This window comes from Poecilia reticulata, chromosome 3 (genome assembly GCF_904066995.2).
Source record: "Poecilia reticulata chromosome 3, P_reticulata-male-v2, whole genome shotgun sequence".
In the NCBI taxonomy this organism is placed as follows: domain Eukaryota; kingdom Metazoa; phylum Chordata; class Actinopteri; order Cyprinodontiformes; family Poeciliidae; genus Poecilia; species Poecilia reticulata.
This window is the reverse complement of record NC_088832.1, coordinates 821,404-845,460: the sequence shown is the minus strand read 5'-3', so window position 1 is coordinate 845,460 and position 24,057 is coordinate 821,404. Positions and strand designations below refer to the sequence as shown.

The 24,057-nt window shown below is 41.0% G+C and overlaps 1 protein-coding gene across 1 annotated transcript; it reads left to right on the top strand.

Moving 5' to 3' along the window:
- The first annotated feature begins 4,731 nt into the window (after positions 1-4,731).
- LOC103462269 (ankyrin repeat and SOCS box protein 7) lies at positions 4,732-23,197 on the top strand. Its single transcript, XM_081604903.1, has 5 exons — positions 4,732-4,981; positions 6,709-6,773; positions 10,479-10,690; positions 12,724-13,329; positions 21,047-23,197. The coding sequence occupies exons 2-5, from the start codon at positions 6,736-6,738 to the stop codon at positions 21,184-21,186; spliced, it is 996 nt and encodes a 331-aa protein (XP_081461029.1). The 5' UTR covers positions 4,732-4,981; positions 6,709-6,735; the 3' UTR covers positions 21,187-23,197.
- The last annotated feature ends 860 nt before the right edge of the window (positions 23,198-24,057 follow it).

The window sequence follows — 24,057 nt, the reverse complement described above, 5'->3', positions numbered from 1 at the left end:
GATTACATTTATTTTTATTTAATTAAGAAACAAATTAATTGTCTTTTGCACAAAGTATGGGATCTGTATTGCCAATACCACCTTAAATTTTACTCGATTGGATCAGAAAGAAAATCTGTTGTATCGAACATTAATACTATCTCACTGACATTTTGGGCGCTTTCCCATGTGGATTGTATGATGTCATAAAAGGGGTTACAAACATGATGAATAAAATATTGTTCAAACTAATATTAGTAACTTATAAAGTAAGAATTTGAAATATAAACCAAAAGTTAAAATATTTATCATGACATTGAGCTAATCAATATTGTTGATTCTAATCTCATTGTGTGGAATACCAGCCATTTCAAATCACACATCAATAGAAATTTCATGACATGTCAGTAAGAGGTTGCATCAAGAAGATCAAATTAAGAAGGTCCTTAGCAGATGGAAACATGCCAAGAATTATCTTGATATATAAACTGATATTGTTTCTGAAATTGTTGTGTTAAATGTCAATCGTTTAAATATTAAATTATAATTTCCTGTACACTCTGCCAATTTATACAAGAATATAAGTTCATGGGTTTTTTTTTATTTTTCATTGACAATAACACAAAGGATTCCATTTGGACATAGTCTGTTTTAATTATCTGAATACATTTAATTAAGTATGTGATTTCGCTTTCTGTGCTTGAAATAAGAAATTTTTACTTATATAAAATAAGTTCTAGACTTGAAGTTTGATTGGTAAATATTGATATTCTAGATTCTAGCACATATTTACTCATAATAAGTAATATTTTCTTAACATTAAGCTTTTATATCTTACTGAGATAATTAAGTACAAAAACACTTAAAATAAGAAAAATATTCTTACATAAATCCCTCTTGGTGAGAAAAATTATCTTGACAGAAAGAAAACAAGAAAAATCTCCTTAATTTAAGATATTTAATCTTACTAAGATTTCAGTTTTTGCAGTGTGGACGCCTCCCTGGCGTCCAGGGACGTCAGGCACATCCCACCGACGTGGGATGTGCCTGACGTCCCACGTCGGTGGGACGTGCCCGGAACGTCCCACCGACATTCCGGGCACGTCGGTGGGACGTGTTCCGGGCACGTCCCACCGAGAGGAGGCCTCGGGGAAAACCCAGGACACGCTGGAGGGACTATGTCTCTCGGCTGGCCTGGGAACGCCTTGGGGTTCCCCCCGGAGGAGCTGGAAGAAGTGACTGGGGAGAGGGAAGTCTGGGCCTCCCTTCTGAACAGGGCCGTGCAGAGACCACTAAAGGGGCAGGTGCTCAACAACAAAAAAATGGCCCATCTAACCACATTTTAGGACAGAATATTAACAAAGCCTCTCAGCTTTCAGAGTTTAATAAACAATGATAAATTACAAAAATGTGACATATACAATCAAAGCTAACGAACATCTCCATATAGAGTATAACACTATGCCTATGTAAGATATTTTATTAGTAATTTCTTTCTGCAGGTCTATTTTGTTATAGGAAAGTATTGCAATATTCAAACCCGCAATTTAGCAAGATATGCAAATCAGAGCTGGTGGTCTAGCTCTGATTTACATATTTTGTCTTTACAGAATTACACTATTAAAAATATAAACAAGGGCACAATGCAACCTTTTAGTGGACTGTAATCTATAAAAAAGAGCTGCCTGTTTGCTACAATTGCAGTGGAGATGAAGACGGTCCATTCAGGAAAGCAGAGCTGCATCAAACTTTATCGTGGAACTGCAGAAAAACGAAAAAAAAAAAAAAAAAAAAAAAGCAAAAATGTAATTGTTAATGCATGTCACCATGAGAAAAGCCTACTGAGTTTTGCTTAAAAAAAAATTTTTTTTTTTATTTAAATCACACATTTTTGACTCATGAAGTTAACTTTCTTTTTTGCAAAACAAACTTATTTGCGCTTGTCAGAAATCTTTTCTTAATATTCTAAGTTTTTGTTTGTGACTCAAAGTTTTGCTTGTGATTCTCACATGACGTCTTGAGTAGGGCCCAAAATCACAACAAAAGATTTCTGATGTGTGCAAATAAATGTTTATGTTTGGGAAAAATGAGTTATTTAATTAAAAAAGTATTTTAAACAAAACTTTTTTTTAAAGGAATCATTACAATTCCAAAAGTTTTGATTACAATTTTATTTTACTTAACTGAGGTTAGTTTTTTTTCATTCATTAAATAATTGGGAAACAAATTTAACTTCATACTCTGCGTACCAGACCCTAACATTAAAGTCTGGGTTGAGTTTTTTCCCCCTTCATTAATGTCACTTTTGTTACATTCATTATATCTATCATGGTAATTCAGGGTGAGTTATTTTTAATTCCAAATGAATATCCTTGTTGGACTATTATTTAAGTGATTCTCCTTCAAGATACATTTACCTAACGCTAGAATAAATGAAATGTACATTATGCAGCAAAGGAAATTAGAAGATCGGATATATGTCCATTACGGAGATGATCGGTTTTGAATGGGCGATGTGCCCCTATTGCATAATAAATACTAAAGAATAACTGATGATATCATTAAAGATACAGGGAAGAAGCTTTTTAGTTATCTAGCTTTGCTAGCAAAATCGTTAGCTAGCAGCTAGCTAATAGCACAACAACAACAGCCGAATGTCTGTATGATAAAATACTGAATCGATAGATAAGTTTCTCCTCACCTGGCTGTCTCCTCCCGCTCAGTAGTTCTTCAGAGAAACGCAGACACAGAGTCCTGTCAGTGTCTGTTGTATTTCATTACCTCTCTGCTTAAACCGAGACTCCGAGCTGAAGCAGAAACGATACTTCAACGTTTTCCGTCATCTGACAAGCAGCAAGTCTACTCCACTTTATTCACCAAAAACGTTTTTTTTAATTCACCAAAAACTGTTCTGTAATCTGGAACGTTCGCTACGTTGAGCACAGTTAGCCGCCTTATCACACTATGCGAGAGGCAATTGCGTCATGCGTCACGGGCAAAAGGTCAAAGGTAACAAGGTGACCGGCTTATTATGTTGTACAAAAAAGAAACAAAAATGCAAAGAATTTTAGCACATGTTTTTATGTGTCAGAAGAGGGCTTAGGAAATAATAATACCAAAAAATAAAATAAAATTTGACCAAACGGGCACTTGGGGGCAAGGAGCAAAAAGGGCAGGTGCTCAAGCACTCCCAGCTCCCCCCCTCTGCACGTGGTTCCATTACCAAAATAACGAGCAGAGCAGGAGTTTAAAATGAACTAATCACCCACTGCTGTGTTCAGGGAGGCTTATTAATGATCGCAAAAATAAATATCAAGCCTGAAAACCTGATATCGAAACGGGCTTAATGTTTTTAACGTAATCTGTGCTCGGCTCAAGGAGCTCAGGTGGTTGCCGTGGCAACGGGTGTGCTTCAATGACAGAGAGACTGAGAGTAAAAAGGTGCAAGTGGTTTTGAGTTGATCACCTGTTCGGGTTAATTTACCTTTGCATTGGCGCATCACAGCCGCTGTAGTTTTTGAACGTTCAATAAACGACAAACTTGGACTAATTACCTCGTTCTTTGTGAGTATAAGTCATTTACAACAAACATCAAACACGGTAAATATGTTTCATTAAGTATTTAACAAACAAATGGCTTCTACCGCGAGTAAATTAAATTAAAAAAGTTGTATTGCTCTCTGGCATCTCGCTTTGAGCTCAGAGTCTGAGAGGCTTTTCCTCTATCAAACTATTTTTTTGCTTCTTATTTAGTGAAAATATTGATGTTGATGAGACTTTATCCAAAATTATAACCTTTTTCAACATTTATAGATCCACTGTTGAAAATGAGAAGCTAACAAATGACAGTGAAATAAAATCCAGTCCAACATCTGGTTTGAGGTGATTCCTCTGGAACCTGTTGGAGGAAAAATATCCCAACTTCAGAAGATGAGCTTTAACCTAACAGAGCTCTGTGGTTCCTCCTGTCAGTATGAGAGTCAGGATGAGGAGGCGCCATATGGAGAGAAGTGGAAGCTGCAGGATCTTCAGAACAAACAGGTCATGATGCTTGGCTACTAAGATAAAATGAATGGTTATATGCCAGACATGGAGAACTGGGATGCCCTCCATGCCATGATTTTCAGGATTTAGGTCTCATGGCATCTCAAGGTGTCAACATTGGGAAATACAGTTTTATTTTGTAGCAATTCAAGAGCTACCCAGCTTTTATCGCTTCACAAAAAAAATTAATCAGCACAGAAACTTTTTGTCATAGTACCCCCAAGAATTTAAAACTACTTTCACCCGAGTAGGACGGTGTACCGCTCCAAGATGGCCGCCGTATTTCCTGCGCCGGAGCAGGCAATGCGGGGTCTACTCTTATATTATGTCTGTGTTATCGCCACATTACCACATCATAATTGTAAAAAAAAAAAAAAGTGAGAGCAAAGATCCTCCCAGCCGCAGAGCATCCAGAACCAGAGGAATAAGTGTTCGAATATGCAATGATTCATCCACGAACATGATTAACAAAATAATTTTTCTTTATATTGTTCTGTTCTGCTCTCTATCTCATTTGTTGTACTGGGAGCATTTTACCTTTTCCAAACCACTTCCCTGTAAGGATAACCTTTTATATCCCAGTATAAAAGGGGATATACTTTTATCCCCTTTTATAAAAGTATATCCCCTTTTGAACAAATTAACCTTTTGTTAATTTTGATCAAATTGAGCTGCGTATGCTCTTATTGTGAAGAAGAGGAAGAAGAAGACGGAAGTTTGGTTGTTTTTCCTGGTGAGGTCACACTGTTGTCACAGAGACTTAGTAGTTGAAGCGATTTTGACAGCAAAATGAACTTTGACGGAACTTCCAGGTGTTGTTGGTGAAGTTTTCCTGAACCCTGAGTTGTGCTGTTTGCTGTGGAATCTGAGCGGAAGGGAGCAGAAATATGCACCTTTGACAACTCCAGTCTTCCCTGGAGCTGATTGATTGGCTAAACGGCTGCTTATCGTCTGCACAGTAAGTCTTTGTTTTATCGAAGCAGAGGTACCATTTTTGGCTGTAAATGATCAGTATTAACTTTATTATCGACAAATCCACTGCACTGCTGCGTATTAGTCCCTGGCTCGGTTCCTGAAGGCATAGAAAAGCTAACGAGCTAACGCTGGGGAGTTAGTTAGCCTACTGGCTAACTAGCATCAGCTAGCAGCCTGGTAAAAATAACATCACTAAATTGGGCTTTTGTTCGAGGATTTTGGCAAATATTATTTCTCTAAAGTTCAGACTGAATATCCTTTACATTTGGACTCTTATTAGTTGGTTTTTCATGCTACAAATATGTACAGTTTAATGTTAATTCTGTTTTAAAACACTGCTACTTTGTTGTTCTCATTGTTAATTTCCCAGTCTGTTCCATCAGTTTAAACCGAAGATTTAGTTTGAAATGTAACTGTTCTGCTTCATTTTGTTGTTCTAAAGGCTTAATTGATCATTTACAACATGTGAACACTTCTTAACTTAATATTTGTCCTTCATAATTCACTTTATTTTTATTTATTTATTTATTTTTGTTTCAGTCTTGTGTGTTATTAGTACCCTGCAGGATGAGTATTCATCATGTGCTGTGCAGTCTTTCCCAGTCTTTCACATTGCAGCCTGTTCAACTCAAAGTCACAAGGTTTAAAGGTTAAAACGCTACACTAGGGAATGCATGGAAGAGGATTAGGGCCACTGGAAATAAAAAAAAAATGTTCTAACCTTTTTTTTTGGCAGAATTGAGTTTAATTCTGGCTCTAATCCTAGAAACAGGGCATCTCTTCATGAAGGCGGTTTCTTTCACATCGTCCAATGTGAAGTCAACAGACTGATAAAATGCACTTATATGCCTTGTAAGATATTTAAGAAATTCAGCATGTTATTTTAATTTTAAAGGAATGATATGAAGACAGAAAAAAACAAATGTAAAGGTACCATGGAATAAATTATACTCTACATTATTACGGTTGTGAGAATAAAATGAAAAATATTGTGGAGAACATAAGTGAGTCGGTGGGTGTGTAACATTCAGGGCTGCTCAATTAAGAAGAAAATAAGGTCTCATTTAAAACTGGCATAGTTGCTCTTAAGTTTAGAAACTTACTTACTGGTGTTAATTCTAATTATTAAAATTACCTTTTTTTTAATTCTATCTTTGTACAATGTGGCCTTTCATTTCTACATAATGTCTAACCATATACAATAGCAAATTGACAGCTTTAGATTTATATTTAATCAATCTAAACAGAAACAGAGGAAAAAGTGTTTTGGTATCTTTGATACCAATGGCTGGTCACACCGTCCTGTCAGCTGAAGTGACCAGTTCGGTCTTCTTTCATCCATTTTAAAGGTTCGAAAACCTTTTGTGTTGAAGTTCTACTCTGGAGTTTCTGATATTTTCTTCGAGAGATTTAGTGTGGTTAAGATTAATAATAATTACTTTGTCATTTAAATAGTTTTTGGATAGCTTGGCATACAAATCAGAATTGAAGCAAAAAATTGGTAGCACAGCTCTAGAAGCCTCCACCTTTTTGTGGGTTTATCCTGGAAAATGTGTTGGGAAAGCCAGGGAGCTTTACTTAATCATGTTGTTCTACATATAAAAATAAATCTGAACACTTCAGTGCTGGCGTGAAGAAATTGGAGATTAGAAGAAGAGGTGAAATACGATTTGCTCTTCATGTTGTGATATATCTGTCTTAATTTTGCAGCAGAACATCTGCAGGTGCAGCAGCAATATGACTAAGAGAAGCCCATCTCTTCAGCTGGTTAAAAGGTACATTTTGATTTTAATCATATTGTTGTTGTGTTAAGTAAACCCTGAGAAATATGAGATGACATTGATTAAACCTGTTTTAAAAATTAACTTTAACTTGATTCATCCTCTGTTTCTTAGAAACAGTTTGTTATATTGTTGCTTTCCTAAAATAATGGTCAAAAAATGACTTAAGCCAATTATTTTAGGAATATGACGATATTGTGTATATACATATAGGTTTGACAATAATGTAAAGTTACTCTTTGTAATGGATTAAACTGGACTCAAAATTTATTGTAAGGTCTATGCAGTTGAAAATTTGTATGGATTTAGCAAGTTGTGATTATTATTACTATTACATTTTAAAAAACTAAAGTAAAAAACAAAACTATGGGCATATAGTTTTTTTTTCAATTAATTAAAATATAAATAATACTTAACCTGTAGCAAAATATAATGTCATAATTCATATCATCTAAGCATCTTCAAAGGCTTGTTGTGGATGGTGACGGTGTGGGAACAGTCAGTATAAGGGACAAAAACGAAACCAAAATGGAAAGCAGTTGATGAAACACTAACTATTGATACTTTTGAATTAAAAGAGAAAGTAGCTTCCAGCCGCTGCTACTTCAATGCATACCTCAGAATCGGTGTGTGTGAGCAACTCGGTAAAAGTTAGACAGACTACTTGGTCAGTCCAGGTGTTAAACTCAGAAAGGGAGGCAAAACATCATGGATCTTAGAGAAGACTTTGTTTCTGCAAGTCAGTCTGGCCACTTCCAAGCTTTATGAAATTCATTATTTGATATCGAGAAAGTTGGTTGACAAGTCTAAAACATCCTTCCATCCATTTTCTTCTGCTTATCCGGGGTCGGGTCGCGGGTGCAGCAGCTTCAAAAGGGAGGCCCAGACTTCCCTCTCCCCAGCCACTTCTTGCAGCTCCTTCGGGGGAACCCCAAGGCGTTCCCAGGCCAGCTGGGAGACATAGTTCCTCCAGCGTGTCCTGGGTCTTCCCCGAGGCCTCCTCCCGGTGGGACGTGCCCGGAACACCTCACCAGGGAGGCGTCCAGGAGGCATCCTGACCAGATGCCCGAGCCACCTCAACTGGCTCCTCGACGTGGAGGAGCAGCAGCTCTACTCTGAGTCCCTCCCGGATGACCGAGCTTCTCACCCCATCTCAAAGCTCATGATCATAGATGAGGGTGGGAACGTAGATTGACCGGTAAATCGAGAGCTTCGCTTTGTGATTCAGCTCTCTTTTCACCACGACGGACCGGTACAGCGCCCGCTTCACGGCAGACACTGCCCCAATCCGCCTGTCGATCTCCCGCTCCCTTCTTCCCTCATTCGTGAACAAGATCACCAGATACTTAAACTCCTCCACTTGAGGCAAGACGACCCCCCTGACCCGGAGAAGGCACTCTACCCTTTTCCGGCTCAAGACCATGGCCTCGGATTTGGAGGCACTGAGCCTCATCCCGGCGGCTTCACACTTGGCCGCGAACCGCTCCAACGAGAGCTGCAGATCACGATCTGATGAAGCCAACAGGACCACATCATCCGCAAAAAGCAGAGATGCGATCCTAAGGCCACCAAAATGGATTCCCTCAACACCTCGGCTGCGCCTAGAAATTCTGTCCATGAAAGTAATGAACAGAATCGGTGACAAAGGGCAGCCTTGGCGGAGTCCAACTCTCACCGGAAACGAGCCTGACTTACTGCCGGCAATGCAGGCCAGACTCTGACACCGGTCATACATGTACCTGACAGCCCGTATCAAAGGGCCCCGTACCCCATACTCCTGGAGTATGTCCCGAGTTGAGGTCAGGAGCACAGCATCCCCACTATAAACACTGTTGGTGCTGCACTGCTTCCCCCTTGTGAGACGCCGGATGGTGGACCAGAATTGCCTCAAAGTCGTACTGAAGTCTTTCTCCATGGCCTCTCCAATCTCCTCCCATACCCGAGTTTTTGCCTCAGTGACCACCCGAGCCGCATGCCGCTTCGCCCGCCGGTACCCATCAGCTGCTTCTGGAGTCCCACAGGCCAAAAAGGCCTGATAGGACTCCTTCTTCAGCTTGACAGCATCCCTCACCGAAGGTGTCCACCAATAGGTTCGGTCACCAACAACCTTGCGGCCGCAGCTCCGATAAGCCGCCTCGGCAATGGAGGCACGGAACATGGTCCACTCAGATTCAATGTCCCCAACCTCCCCCGGAACGTGTTTGAAGTTCTGCCGGAGATGGGAGTTAAAGCTCCGTCTCACAGGGGACTCCGCCAGACGTTCCCAGCAGACCCTCACTACACGTTTGGGCCTGCCAGGTCTGACCGGCTTCCTCCCCCACTACCGGAGCCAACTCACCACCAGGTAGTGGTCAGTGGACAGCTCCGCACCTCTCTTCACCCGAGTGTCCAAGACATACGGCCGCCCGCAGATACGATGAAACGATTACAAAATCGATCATAGAACTGCAGCCTAGGGTGTCCTGGTGCCAAGTGCACATATGGACACCCTTATGCTTGAACATGGTGTTGGTGATGGACAATCTGTGACGAGCACAGAAGTCCAACAACAGAACACCACTCGAGTTCAGATCGGGGGTGCATTCCTCCCAACCACGCCTCTCCAGGTCTCACTGTCATTGCCCACGTGAGCGTTGAAGTCCCCCAGTAGAACAAGGAAGTCCCCAGGAGGGGCACTCTCCAGTACCCCCTCTGAACTGTTGTTCGGCCAGTAAGCACAGACAACAGTCAGAACCCGTCCCCCCACCCTTAGGTGGAGGGAGGCTACCCTCTCGTTCACCGGGGTAAACCCCAACATACAGGCGCCGAGATGGGGGGCAACAAGTATGCCCACTCCTGCCCGGCGCCTCTCACCGTGGGCAACTCCAGAGTGGAAGTACGTCCAGCCTCTCTCAAGGAGACTGGTTCCAGAACCAGAGCCATGCATCGAGGTGTGGCCATCTATTTCTAGCCGGAACCTCTCAGCCTCGCACACTAGCTCCGGTTTCTTCCCCACTAGAGAGGTGACGTTCCACGTCCCAAGAGCCAGCTTCTGCAGCCGAGGATCAGGCCACCGGGGTCCCCTTCCTCGGCTGCCGCCCGTTACACACTGCACCCGACCTCTTTAGCCGCTCCGACAGGTAGTGAGCCCATTGGAAGGGGTACCCACGTATCCTCTTCGGGCTGAGCCCGGCCGTTCTTCGTGGGTAAAAGCCCGGCCACCAGGCGCTCGCCATCGTTCCCCACCTCTAGGCCTGGCTCCAGAGTGGGGCCCCGGTGACCCGCGTTCGGGCGAGGGAACGCTAGATCCAAGTTTGTTGTACATCATAAGGGGTCTTCAAGCTGCGCTTTGTCTGGTTCCTCACCTAGGACCTGTCTGCCTTGGGTGACCCTACCATGGGCATAAAGCCCCAGACAGCATAGCTCCTAGGATCATTGGGACACTCAAACCCCTCCACCACGTTAAGGTGGCAGCCCAAGGAGAGGTCTAAAACAATCCAGACAAATATCCACCCAGCATTATGTCACAGGTCTGCCAACAGCTACAAAAAGCAGGTGGTTAAGGTGCATCTTACTGAGGGACATTAAAAAGTTCAGATGTCTCTTAGCAAGACAAAAATCTCAAGTTCTCTTCAGATAATAACCCCATTGAGAGCCACTATGTATTTCTTAGTTTTTCCAAAGTGAACATGTAAAAATTCCTGTTGTGAAATGTGACAGGATGCTGAACCATCACTGCAGAGGGAACCCTGACCTCCATGAGGAGCTGCAGATCCAGGCTGCAGTGGCAGCGGGGGACATATGCACCGTCAGGAGGATGCTGGAGCAGGGCTACTCGCCTAAAATACGGGACGCCAACGGGTGGACGCTGCTGCACTTCTCTGCTGCCAAAGGAAAGGAGCGATGTGTCCGAGTCTTTCTGGAGCATGGAGGTCAGAAGCTGATGCTTTTGTTTTATTAGTTTTCATTATCTTGATCAGCCCTAGACCAGCTCCTTGAAATGTTAATAGAAACATGAATTTTATATTTATCCTGAAAGGAAACTGACTTCTGCACTTGAGCCTGTTTGTTAAAACAAAACAAATGGTTTAAATCATCAGACAAAATGCAGCCATTCACTAACATCATCATTCCAGACACAGCAAATCACTGCAGGTCTACACACATGAATAATTGAGAGACAGGGAGGATGAAAAGTCATTAGAATGCCTAGAGATAAGTAGTCCAGTATAGACTGTGTACCTACTGGATTCCAGGCAGCTGCAACCCTCAGCAGTCAGGAGCCGGAAGAATGAAGGCGAATATTTATTAGAATATGTATCATGTAAATGGCTTCCATCCTGCAGCTGTATCAAAATACATCACTTTTTCTGATTGGTGTGACATACAAAAATATCATATACAATACTAAACATCCAGAACTTCAGTTTAGATGTTTAATCTAAGCCAAAATTATATTCTTGGTGGTTGAGCTTAGGCTTCTGTGGTGTGTTTCAAAATGCCTACAATACAACCTCATCTATAAAGGAGAATACATGAAATAAAGTTGTTAATCTTCTTATGATAGTCTAAATGGAAGAGGAGGTAGTTCACTCTGGTGAGGAAACACTGTAAGATGTAGAAGTTAATTAGACTAACTAATTCACACAAGGCCCCAAACAGCTCTGCTCCTATCAATCACACATCCCAGAAGAACTGTGCTCGACTCACACTGCGGTCACAACAAATGACAAAATGGAACTGGACTATGTTGAACAAAATCTAAAGAGACTAGAAGTTACTCTTCCATTAACCTCCTCTGCTGACACTCCTAAACTACAGGCAGATTACAATTCTAAAACAACACAGAAAATCAGCGTTATTGTTCACTACTTCACCTTCTGTTTGCTGGTTTGCCTGGTAGAAATTCTACTGGAGGAAACCAAGTTAATGGGAGAAAGTCCAGACTGTCTGTGAAGTGAGATTTGAATTAAGCGGCATTGCTTAGGACAGGGGTTCCCAAACTTTTTCTCCTGCGCCCCCCCAGTGATCTCCAAATATTTTCTGGGCCCCCCCTATGGATTAGAAATAGCTGTCTGGTTGAACGACATGTGGGAGGGCGTAGGAGGGGGGAGAGAGGAGAGACTCCCTGTCCCTGCCCCTGGGGGGGGGAGTGTGTCAACTTTTTGGGGGGCAAAATGAATGTACGTAGCTGAACATAGACATCGGTAGCCTACAGGCTACTTGTTAAGCTTAAGGTGCTGTATTGATATTAGCTAGTCATCTTTTAACTAGCATTACCTCCATCCAGCAGCTTTACTCAGTTTGGGGGAAAACTGAAAAGTTCTTTGAGTTTTGCTGGTTTGCTGCCATGATTCTAACACACCTGCGTAGCTCTGCACAGCAGCAGCAGGTCTCCTTCGCTGCCGCACAGGTGTAAACCCAGTGCCAGTGTTTTAGCGTTCATGTTGCATTTAAAGGCGGCTCGGAAAAACAGATTACCACATGTTAACAACAGATTAAACAGTTAACTAATGATAAGTGACAGAGGACACAGATATGGGAAGTGCGGAAGCCCCTGCTGTATCAAATTGACAGAGGAATAACAGAGAGTTGGCCATTCTAAGGTAAAAACCCAGCGCATACAGTGTTCATGGTTTTTTTTTCATCCAGACGGCTTCCCGCGCCCCCCCTGTAATGCCACGGCCCCCTAGGGGGCGCGCCCCACAGTTTGGGAACCTCTGGCTTAGGAAATCAATGGTCAGGTAACCTTGGTGGGTGAGCTGGCAACAAGAAGCCTCTGGTGTTAGCCGCAAAATACTTAGTTAATAGAAAATAATGGAATTCTAACATGTTTGATACAGCCAACAGTGACCTGTTACGGCAAATAATTAGTAATGGAGTTCTAGGAAATCCTATTTCTTTCACCTCACTACTAAAAGCAGGTAATGATGCCGTTCATTTGTTTCCATTCTGCTTCGTACAGCGGACCCCACAGTGAAGGACTTCATTGGTGGCTTCACAGCCCTTCACTATGCAGCCATGCATGGCAGGGCTCGCATTGCCCGACTGATGCTGGAGTCCGAGTATCGCGGTGACATCATCAATGCTAAAAGCAACGATGGCTGGACACCGCTCCATGTGGCAGCCCATTATGGCCGTGACTCGTTTGTACGCCTCCTGCTGGAGTTCAGGGCCGAAGTGGATCCACTTAGTGACAAAGGCACCACGCCGCTGCAGCTGGCCATCATCCGCGAGCGCTCCAGCTGCGTACGGATCTTGCTGGACCACAGCGCCAACATCGATATTCAGAATGGTTTCCTGCTGCGCTACGCCGTCATCAAAGGAAACCATTCCTACTGCCGTATGTTCCTGCAGAGGGGGGCAGACACAAACCTTGGTCGCCTTGAAGATGGACAGACCCCCCTGCATCTGTCAGCCCTTAGGGACGATGTGCTGTGTGCTCAGATGCTCTACACATACGGGGCTAACACCAACACCAGGAACTACGAAGGCCAGACCCCCGTAGCTGTGTCTATTAGCATGTCTGGAATTAGCCGGCCTTGCCTGGATTTCCTGCAGGAGGTCACCAGTAAGTGTCACACTAACACTCCAACACTTGGCATCTATATAGGAAACTCAATTGGTTGGATAGAGTCTCACTGCTGCACTGAAGAGATGCTGGAAGCAGTGGTTTAGTGATCCAGGTCAGAGTTTCCCCCAGAAAACTTGCTAAGCCCAGTGGTCTGGGTGCCGAGGCAGTCCACCGGCAGCCCACCGTGTTTTTGTGTTAAAAGATGTTAAATAGACAGGAAATGCAGGGCCGTGCAGAGACCACTAAAGGGGCAGGTGCTCAAAAAAAAAGGGCACATCTTACCGCATTCTAGGACAGAATATTAATAAAGCCACTCAGCTTTCAGAGTTTAATAAACAATGATAAATAACAAAATTGTGAGATATACAATCAAAGCTAAGGAAAATCTCTAAAGCATACAACTATGCTTATGTAAGAGGCTGCCCTTTGTCACCGATTCTGTTCATTACTTTCATGGACAGAATTTCTAGGCGCAGCCGAGGTGTTGAGGGGATCCGTTTTGGTAGCCTTAGGATCACATCTCTGCTTTTTGCGGATGATGTGGTCTTATTGGCTTCATCAGACCGTGATCTGCAGCTCTCACTGGAGCGTTTCGCGGCCGAGTGTGAAGCGGCCGGGATGAGGCTCAGTGCCTCCAAATCCAAGGCCATGGTCTTGAGCCGGAAAAGGGTGGAGTGCCTTCTCCGGGTCAGGGGCGTCGTCCTGCCTCAAGTGGAGGAGTTCAAGTATCTGGTGATCTTGTTCACGAATGAGGGAAGAAGGGAGCGGGAGATCGACAGGCGGATTTGGGCAGCGTCTGCCGTGAAGCGGGCGCTGTACCGGTCCGTCGTGGTGAGAGCTGAGTCAAAAGCGAAGCTCTCGATTTAGCGGTCGACTTACGTTCCCACCCTCATCTATGGTCATGAGCTTTGGGTCATGACCGAAAGAACAAGATTACGGATACAAGCGGCCGAAATGGGTTTCCTCCGCAGGGTGGCTGGGCTCTCCCTTAGAGATGGGGTGAGAAGCTCGGTCATCTGGGAGGGACTCAGAGTAGAGCTTCTGCTCCTCCACGTCGAGGAGCCAGTTGAGGTGGCTCGGGCATCTGGTAAGGGTGCCTCCTGGACGCCTCCCTGGTGAGGTGTTTCGGGCACGTCCCACCGGTAGGAGGCCTCGGGGAAGACCCAGGACATGCTGGAGGGACTATGTCTCTCGGCTGGCCTGGGAATGCCTTGGGGTTCCCCCGGAGGAGCTGGAAGAAGTGGCTGGGGAGAGGGAAGTCGGGGGGCTTATGTTGTACAAAAAAAATTATAATTTTAGTACATGTTATGTGTCAGAAGAGGGTTTAGAAAATAATACAAAAAAAAAAAAAGATTGACCAAAAGGGCACTTGGGTGCAAGGAGCAAAAGGGGCAGGTACTCAAGCACCCCCAGCCCTCCCCTCTGCACGTGCCTGAGGAAATTTAAAATTATTACTGGGTAATTATATGTTACGGGAAGACGCCACCAGTGACACAATATTTAAACAACTAGTCTTAAAAACAACTAATCAAAAAGTACAATTAAAATGAATATCAATTATTTGCACTTCTGTTTAATCCAAAATAAGTCAGCAGCTCCATAAGGACCCCAGGGCTTTAGGGACCCATATGCTAATATTTTAACACAGACCACAGATGTATACATGTAATTTTTTTATTGAGAGGATCAATGCTGCTAAATTTGATTTAATGGTTTCAACACACATAAATTAAAAGATTTTAAATTGTTTAACATGTAAGATTTTAAGGAGCTGGCAAGTTTACTTTGTAAAAATTCTAACAATATTCATAGTTAAAGCCCCAGACAGCATAGCAGCCTTGGACCAGCCCTGCATGATGAGTTAAATCCGCTGCACTGCGCAGAGATGCGCAACAAACGGAAGATTTAATTCAATGCTACTAATGTGGCTTTAGTAACTCTTCCATTTCGTGTCTGTTGAGTTTTTAACAAGGGAACACAGAAACTATTTTGGTTGGTTCAGTTAAAGGGACGAGTTTCTCAGATCTCCGCGCATTAACTCTTGGTTGACTAAGTGGACAAAGCATTTAGTATGGTTTGATGTATCATGTAACCGGAAAAATACTACTACTAATAATAAAATAATATAAAACGAGCGTGATGTGTGACTGCGAAGCGGCGAGCGCGAAAGCTCCTCACCAGGCTAAACCTGCATGATGAGGTTAGCGCTGGTTCATTAACCACTAACGTTCCGACCAACCAGGAACACAGACAAACTTTATCAGTGCAGACAGAGCCGGGGTGTTGAAATGGAAAAGCCGCACAAAATTCTTTGTCCACAAACATAAATCATTCTCACTGCTCGCTCAACGCACCTCTGAAAGCTCCACTACAAGTTATTTCTGCGGTTCACGTAGAGATGCGCAATCGGAGCTTAAGGTAGGTTTAAACTCCTACCTTAGTCAAAAACTCTGGAAAGAAACATAATTACTCACAGGGGGTTGATGTAAATATCCATACAGGTCAACTTGTGTCCAGTTTGAGTGAAAGGAGTCGCGGGATCCGTGCTGAGATAAACTTAAGTCATCCAGCTGCTGCAGCGCGAGGCAACGTGCAGAGGCGCCAGCGGTGTGATTGGTCAGTGCGCTGCCGGCTTTAAATGCATAAACTATAAACATATCTTTTTAGGAATAAATCTGCTCCGCCAGTGAAACATTTAGAGCATCAGAAACGCTTGCAAAAAAAGCGTTTTTTGGTTGTTTTTTTTTTCTAAAAACATAAATAAGAAATGCTTAGCCTGGCGGCGGGGCTAGCAAAGCATGGCGGGTCGCCAGGCCTATAATACACTGGCGGAACCCCTGCAGTTCACTCTACGTATTTGCAGTGAAATTCAATATAATTTGTTGGTTTAAAAAGCCTTTGGGTTTTACCAGCATGTTTCTTCTGACTGGAAGTTATTTTAACATTTTGAAGCCCTGACCTGACTTTTGTAGAGAATCTGTGGAGAGATCTACAGATTAGGGTGATGGCAGTAAGACCTTCCAACCTCAAATACTTGGAGCTCATCACCAAAGATAAGTTTGGTGCAAAAGGTTGCTCAGGGGTTTGTTTGCCAATTGATTATGCCAATAAAGAATTGTATTGTTGACAAAGATGGACATAAAAATTATGTCTATCTTTTTTTATTATTATTAATTTGAAATTGAGACGTAATATACATAAAAATTTAGATTTTACTCAAACTAAGGAAAGAAAAGATCAGGAGAGCCAAGGACTCCATGAACTTATTTACATAGTTCTGCTCCTTTTTAAAAACGAGATGGAAGAGCAAAATTATCTATAAATTAAATTTTGGTATGTAAGGATTTAAGTTTATAATGTGAATCTTCTGAGCAGTTACTATCTTACCTACACTAAACAACTCTGAACATCTGTGTTTTAGATGAGCACAGATTTTTAACATTTATTTCTAAAGCTGAAGTGAACAGCCAATCAGAGCCCTGCATCAAGAAGTCTGATCGTGTGTAGTAGCTGTCAGTTTTATGGAAACAACCGCTAGACAACAGTATGAGTTTAGGGATAGATCTATATGATTATAGAAATAATCAAATCTTGATCATTTTATAATCAGTTATTGAAATGATTCAATGTGGTTACAAAAGCAAAGTTTTTAGAGAACAGTCATTAACCTTGAATCCACCTTGTAGTGTATCTAGTGAACGACTTCACATTTCTTTAAAATCCTAGTTGCATTCAATAATATAGTTATTTTCTGTATGTAGATTTTCTCTGGTTGCACAGATTTCTTGTGTTGCTAGATGGTGTAATGCAGTGTTTCTCAACCTTTTTTGGCCCAGCGCCCCCCCTAGCCTTTATCCAGGTCCCTGATTGCCCCCACCAAGGAATTTGCAGGCTACTTTCCACTGACTATTATTGTATTATTAATATTACTATCACTATTGTAGATGTTTTAATTTTTATGCTTGTTTCTGTACTTATTATCAAAAATAATTTCCCAGAGAACAAAAAAGTCATGGGAATAGAAATTATTTTCACAGGCGTCTACAAAAAAATCAATGAACATTCAACTTAAAATCGGTAGGCCTAACAGCAGCCAGTCAGAGTGGAAAAATATTCTTATTCTGTGCCATTTTCTAGTTATTAAATCTTCCACAAAATGACCAGATAAAAGATGTTCAACATGCCAGTTTAAACTTTGAACTATTTGCAAAACGACTGAGCTCTGCAACATTAAAACATGGATAGAACTGTAACTACATTAATCATAACTCTTCTTCTCTTCAGTGTTTCTGTCGGTTTCTGGTGGTGCAGCTCTGTGCTGCCTTCAGGAGAATAGGACATCAGAGTATCATCCATAAAACTTCACCCACATGGCATTTATTGTGCAAACCAGAGCTTTCAGTGGAAAAACAAAAGTTCCAGGTCCTTTTAATGCCATACAAATATGAGACAGAAACATGGATTATATCTTTATATAGATCTGTACTGATTTATAGATTGATAGTTTTACTGGACAGAAATTACAAAGAACAAATCTGGTTCTTAATCAAATCCTAATGAGTCAAATTGAAAGTGTCATGGAATCATCAGCCTCATGACATAAAACCTGACATGAAAAATAATATTGAAGAAATAATATCAAATCTAATTAAAAACATAAATAAGTGATCAGTTCTTTACTGTTAGAATCTGTAAGATATATTTATTCTCAGTATTAGATATGGTGTTAAACCCATTGCATTTCAACAATATTATTTTACCTTTTATTTGGAAATGGTGTCTGTTTATTCTTGCCATACTGTCCTCTGTATTAATTATTGCTCGAAAGGTCTTGCATACCAGTTTATTCTTCTGTATTTACTTTAGTTTCTTAGTTTATTCTTGCATTTTGTTCTTCATTCATTTCCATTTAGTTTTATTTGATTAGTTTTATCCTCTCTTGGTTTTATTGCTATGTCTACTTTAGTCTTTTTCCTGTTGCTAGATTTATTTTATAATTTATTAACACTCACCACCAGTAATCACCTGCTGCACCTCCTAATTGTCATGTGTTTCACATCATGTGTTGATTTTTCACTGTTCAGCGTCGGATTCTCTGTTTTTATGCCATAATTCACATCTAGTTCGTCGCTCCGTTTTATGTCCCGCTTCTCCTGTTGCAGAGTTTTGCGGAATGTGTGTGTCTTTTTTTTTTAAGCCCCTATGGTCGGGAAGCGTATCGATGGGGAAAAGGCAGACTGACATAAACCTGTTAAAACAACGGAAACTATTTCTGCATTCTGATTATTGAAATTTTAAAATGCTGTGGTACCGTTGTTCTATCACCCCCGTTTCATACCGGACCACTTAAAGTACCGGTGTTAACGCTATAAAATGAACGCTCTCTATCGTGGTATCACCCATGGAGGGATTTCTTTATTTAAATAGTTTCATTTTTCAGATGGATACACAGTGAGGGTATCGTGATTTTAGCTACCAGTTGCAGGAGAACGGAGCTGCGCCAAGAAGCTAACAGAAGCTACAAACACTGAATAGAAGAAGAGCTGCCATCGATACAGTTGCAGCCAAGCATGATTTAATGTTACACAATACAGTTTTACCAAGTTGCTCAAAGTCTAAACTGGCATTGTTGTGCATTTAAGGTGTAAACTTTACCTTCGACCAAACGCCCCCCAAAGGCATCCCAGCGCCCCCCTTTTGTAAAAATGTCCGCCAGCGCCCCCTGCCGTCCTCTGAACGTCCCCTGGGGGGCGGTACCGCCCATGTTGAGAACCGCTAGTGTAATGTTTTTGTATATTTTGAAGCTGAAGATTAATATTGTATAATTAATTGCACAGCCTGATTAAGTACATATGGTCAGAGAAACTCTTTAATGGAAACATTTGGTTTGTGTAAAAATCTGTAAAGTAGTGTTTACCTAGATAACATTTGTTCTTGAATACAAATATTTTAGAGATGCTAAAACGTGGATTCAGCCTTTGATGTGTGTCTCTTGCTGGGATTTCGTAATAATGCAGGTAAAATACATCTTCAGATCATCCATACTGTCCATTTTTAGTGTAAAAAAATATACAGAGATTTTCAGTGGCAGTGGAGGGAGAGATTTGAATAAGCATTGAGGGACTTTCTGTTCCAGAGCAGCAGATTACATGCAGCGTTATGATTGAGACGTAACAATGCCTGCATTCCTCTGCTGCTGCCTCAACTTTGATATCAAAGGTAACAAAGAGCTGTGTGCTGTCTGAGACTGGACCGGGCCTTTGAGGGACTCTGGATGTTCAGCTGGATCACATATCTACAGGCTTACTGATTACACCTCAACTTCTGACATGAAAGGGACCATGTACCATCCAGTGACAGGCGCTCTGTTCTCCTCAGCCACTGTACATTGTCAGCTTCACTCCCATGTTGGTTTTTTTGTCCAGAAAAAACTTGTAATGTATATTTACAATTATTTATACAGTTAAACTCATAAGTATTCATACATGTGAAAGATCAACCAAGAATCTTTTCTGATTGGACATAAGATGCACAATTCTCAAAGGATAATAAAACTATGGAAGTTGATACTTGTTTAACATTTTATTAGAAACTGGCATGTCAACTAAATTTATACCCTTCTCAATAAAAGTATTTATTGGCAGTACAGCAATTAAAACCTTCATATGATTGCGGGTCAGCTTTGTGTTTCCTCTGGTATTTTGATACCAGAGGAATGACTCTGGAAGCTCATTTTTAGTGATGAGCTTCCAGAGTGATGTTGGAAGGCCTCTTGCCATCACCCTAATCTTTAGCTTCTTTACTGATTCTGTTAGACTGAAATCAAGACAGGTTGAGCCACTTCAAAATGTGTCATCATGAAGAAGCATTTCATGACACATTTTGTCATGAATCAGACAACAAATTGTCTGATTCATGACAGACAACTCATGAAGACAACTTGTAGGTAAAATGAAAACTTTTAAGCCAAAATCTGCCATGGGTATGAAGCTCAGCTGTGTATATATAGATTTTCTGTCTCTATATTTTAAGCATGATGCATTTTTCTGTGGTGACGTCTGACATTTGTGAGTTTTCTAATCCTCTGGGAATCATCTTTAAACTGGCGTTTGCTACATAGTTGCAAAGTTGCCAGTGTAGCATAGTTTGCTACACTGGCAGGTCTCCCAGATGGACCAGCATCAGTCTACCAGTTCACATTTATCAGGGCTGTTTAATTTTAGGAAATAATTTGATGGCGTCTTTAAGTTCATTAAGTACTGAACTAATTGGGTAGTATTTCAAATGTAAATGGGTTCTGAAAGACGTTTCTGGCGTTCCCTGAAACGTCGCTCTCTGGAAGCAGGTTCCAGAGTGTCACCAGAAGGTGGTGGTGCAGGTCATGTTGCTCAGAAGAAACAGTGGTGCTCTGTAGAAACACCCACCAAAAAGAAAAAGACCTACAGACGGACATCTAAGCAGTCCCTCCTACAGACACGTCTGATATCCAGGATTACATCAAATATCTGTGAAAAAGAGTGAAAATTACTGGAAATGTCTGCAGATTAGTCAAACTGTGTGTTTTGGGGAGGGGGATGGAGGGCTCACAGAGTGAAACATTACAAGCTTTACAATTGTTTCCATTCATATGTTTAAGTAATTAACTCTAACAAGTTCACTTATTGCACCAGTGCAGCTTTGGGCTCTTTGGTAATTGTTTCTTTTCCATTTTCAGGGCAACCTCGGAGTCTCCAGGACCTGTGTCGAATAAAAATCCGTCACTGTATTGGCCTTCAAAGTTTGAAATTCTTGGAGGATCTTCCAATTGCAAAAGTTATGAAAGACTATTTAAAACATAAGTTTGACAGTTTGTGAAGGAGCATGGAACAAGCGGACAGATGGTGACGGGCTCTCTGTCAGACTATGCAAGCATTATGATTCTGCTCTAGAAGGAGGATCCTCTGCTTTGTTCTGTACGTTCTGAAGATTTAGTCCAATCAGATTTTTTTTTCTTTATCAACACTCTATTAAGCCTTATTTAAACTTCTTGCAGTTGCTGACAATTTTTAGTAGGCACTTTTTTTTAGGAGACTGAAACTTACTTGACTGCATATGGCATTATTCCCATAGTAATAACATTTACCTTTTAGACATATGTTATCCCATTGGTGAGAGTTTTGAAAAATTAAAGCATGGGCATGTGGATTTTGTATAATTTTCTTTCTTTTCTTTTTTTTATAAAAATATGGAAGATGGCTTTTTGTATTCAACTTAGACATTGACAGAAGATACCCAGTCAGAATGGCCAAAACTCTGAACTGGAACCAGTATTAACACGGTGCAGCAGGAGTAAAATCTGAAACCTGCTTAGAGTGTGTGGAGGAATCTGCAGCAGGAGCAGAGTGGTAGATGCAGCAAGCTTCATATCCACCACAAAAAGCTACCAGGCTATGTAGTAATTATTGATTAAAGGTGTGAATGATTCTGACAGTAATTGTTACAATCCAAAACATTTAAATGCTTGCAGTTTAAATCGGTACCCCTTCAACTTTTCTGGCAGATTTGTGGGGGGGGGGTTGTTTGTATTTATCATCCTGAATCTCATTTGAAGAACAGTTGGAGGAAACCGTGTAGTCTAAAGTTTCCTCAGGATTTAGATTTTTTTTTTTTTTGTGGGGTTATGCATGGAGGTAATGCGTGATTATATCTTACATCTAGTAGATGACTCTCTTTATGACCTCCATATGTATCAGGAGAATTAAGTTTGGCTCAAAATATCTGGTTGGGGTTTCAAATGAAGACTAACTTATTTTTTTGGGACATTGTAACATTTGGACAGTTACTCTGGACACACACACTTCACCAGTAGGTTTTGTCTATTTTTCTTTAAGTGCTTCACATCAGAAGACTGCTCCAGACTTTTCATGGTCTGTGGTAAATAACCACGCTGCTGCAGACATGACTGATTTAAACAGATCTTATAGACCGGACTTGTTTTAAAGTAGCAGAGGTCATCTTCAGTCCGGATCCTGTTCTGACCAGCTGTCAGCTGAAAGCCCATCCAGACAGAAAAGGTGAAAGAAATTAATTTTAGATAGTATACCATTTATAACCAATGCAAAACAATTCAGTCTGCCTTTTAGAGTTCAGTTGAGGTAATTTTGAGCTGAAACATTTGACTGGATGTGAAATGTTTTCTTTAGTTCATATTTTCTAATGCTTAAAAATGCACTTCATTTTTATTTTTTAGGTGAGGTCAAACAGAAATGTGGATATTACATTGAAAGGTTTGCAGTAAAACAGAATAACAAACTGAACCCTGATGGCTGATCAGTGTGGGGGTATTGGTCCACTTGATCGGTCTCTGAATTCCTCTGAGGTGTCATTAGTGGCATGTTAAGTGGAATTTGAAAAGCTCTGAATGTATTCAGTGAATTCACATATTAACTTTTAGTGGATAAGAAAACCAAGTGCAAGTTTTTAAGCTAATACACAAATCTGTTAGCTGAAAACGTTTCATCTACCTTTTTTACGAACTGCAATACAAATCAGTTTTATTTTCAGACATTGGTGAAAGAGTGTAATGTGGTAATTTTTTTATTTTTTAAACTTACGATATGACCGTTCCAGTGAACCTGCTATGTCCATTCCTGTGCCATGGTGGAAGCACTGTGGAGCTCTCGCCGTTACTCTAAAGCAGTCGTGTTTTCAGGAAAACTGGCCTTCACAGCTACAGTCAGTGTAAATATGTTACGGCCTATTTATGTAAAATCTGTTCAAGCAATAATCTGGTGTTCCCGACATTTACATTTTGGAAAGTCTTGTAACTTCTTTGGTGTGAATTAAGTATTTTGTGTGTCAGTTCATTAAAGTTTCATTTTGAATATGTTGTCTGTAATATGTATACTTTTTTTTGCCTGTGAAGTTATGTGCTTTCTTCACCCTCTTTTGCAGCAGCTTATTAAGCAATTAAAAAATAACTGGGTATGTTTTCTATCTTTGCCGTCACAATGCCTAAGTTCTTGATATTTGTATAATCTGTATTGCATGATGTTATAGTTTTACATGAGGCTGTATCTCTGTTGTTTCTGATAAAACTTCTCATGGAGATGACCAGCAGTACTGCATGATGTGACTTTAACTACATTTTTCAAATGCAGACACGGCCTCATTCACATGTCAATAAATGTTTTTTTACTTTTCTTTGCAAGTAAAAGAAATGACTATCACTGAACAGTTAATTTAAGTTGTTCGGTTAGTGAAGCTTGTAAAGCTCCATTGCTAATAGTGGCGTTCAAGTCAAGTGACGTTTATTATAGCACATTTCAGCAAAAGCAAGCAAAGTGTTTTACACTAAACATAAAACATAATAGTAGCCAACTAACAAACAAGCAATAAATATTACATTACAAAATCATCAAACAAATATACTCTACATCAAATATGTTGATCAATGTTCCATTTTCTGGTAATCAAAGGTAACTAAACAGCTGGGTGTATTTGCTGGTTTTAAAAGAATTTGGTATTTCTGCTGTTTTGCAGTTTTCTAGAAGCTTGTTCCAGATTTGTGGTGCATAGAAGCTGAATGCTGTTTCTCCATGTTTGGTTCTGGTTCTGGGGATGCAGAGCAGAACCAGCATAGATATTAAAAATGAGGGACCCAGGACTGAACCTTGGGGTTCACCACATGGGACAGTCCGATGAAGCATTACATATCAAAGTCTCTGTTCTTTAGGTAAGATTCAA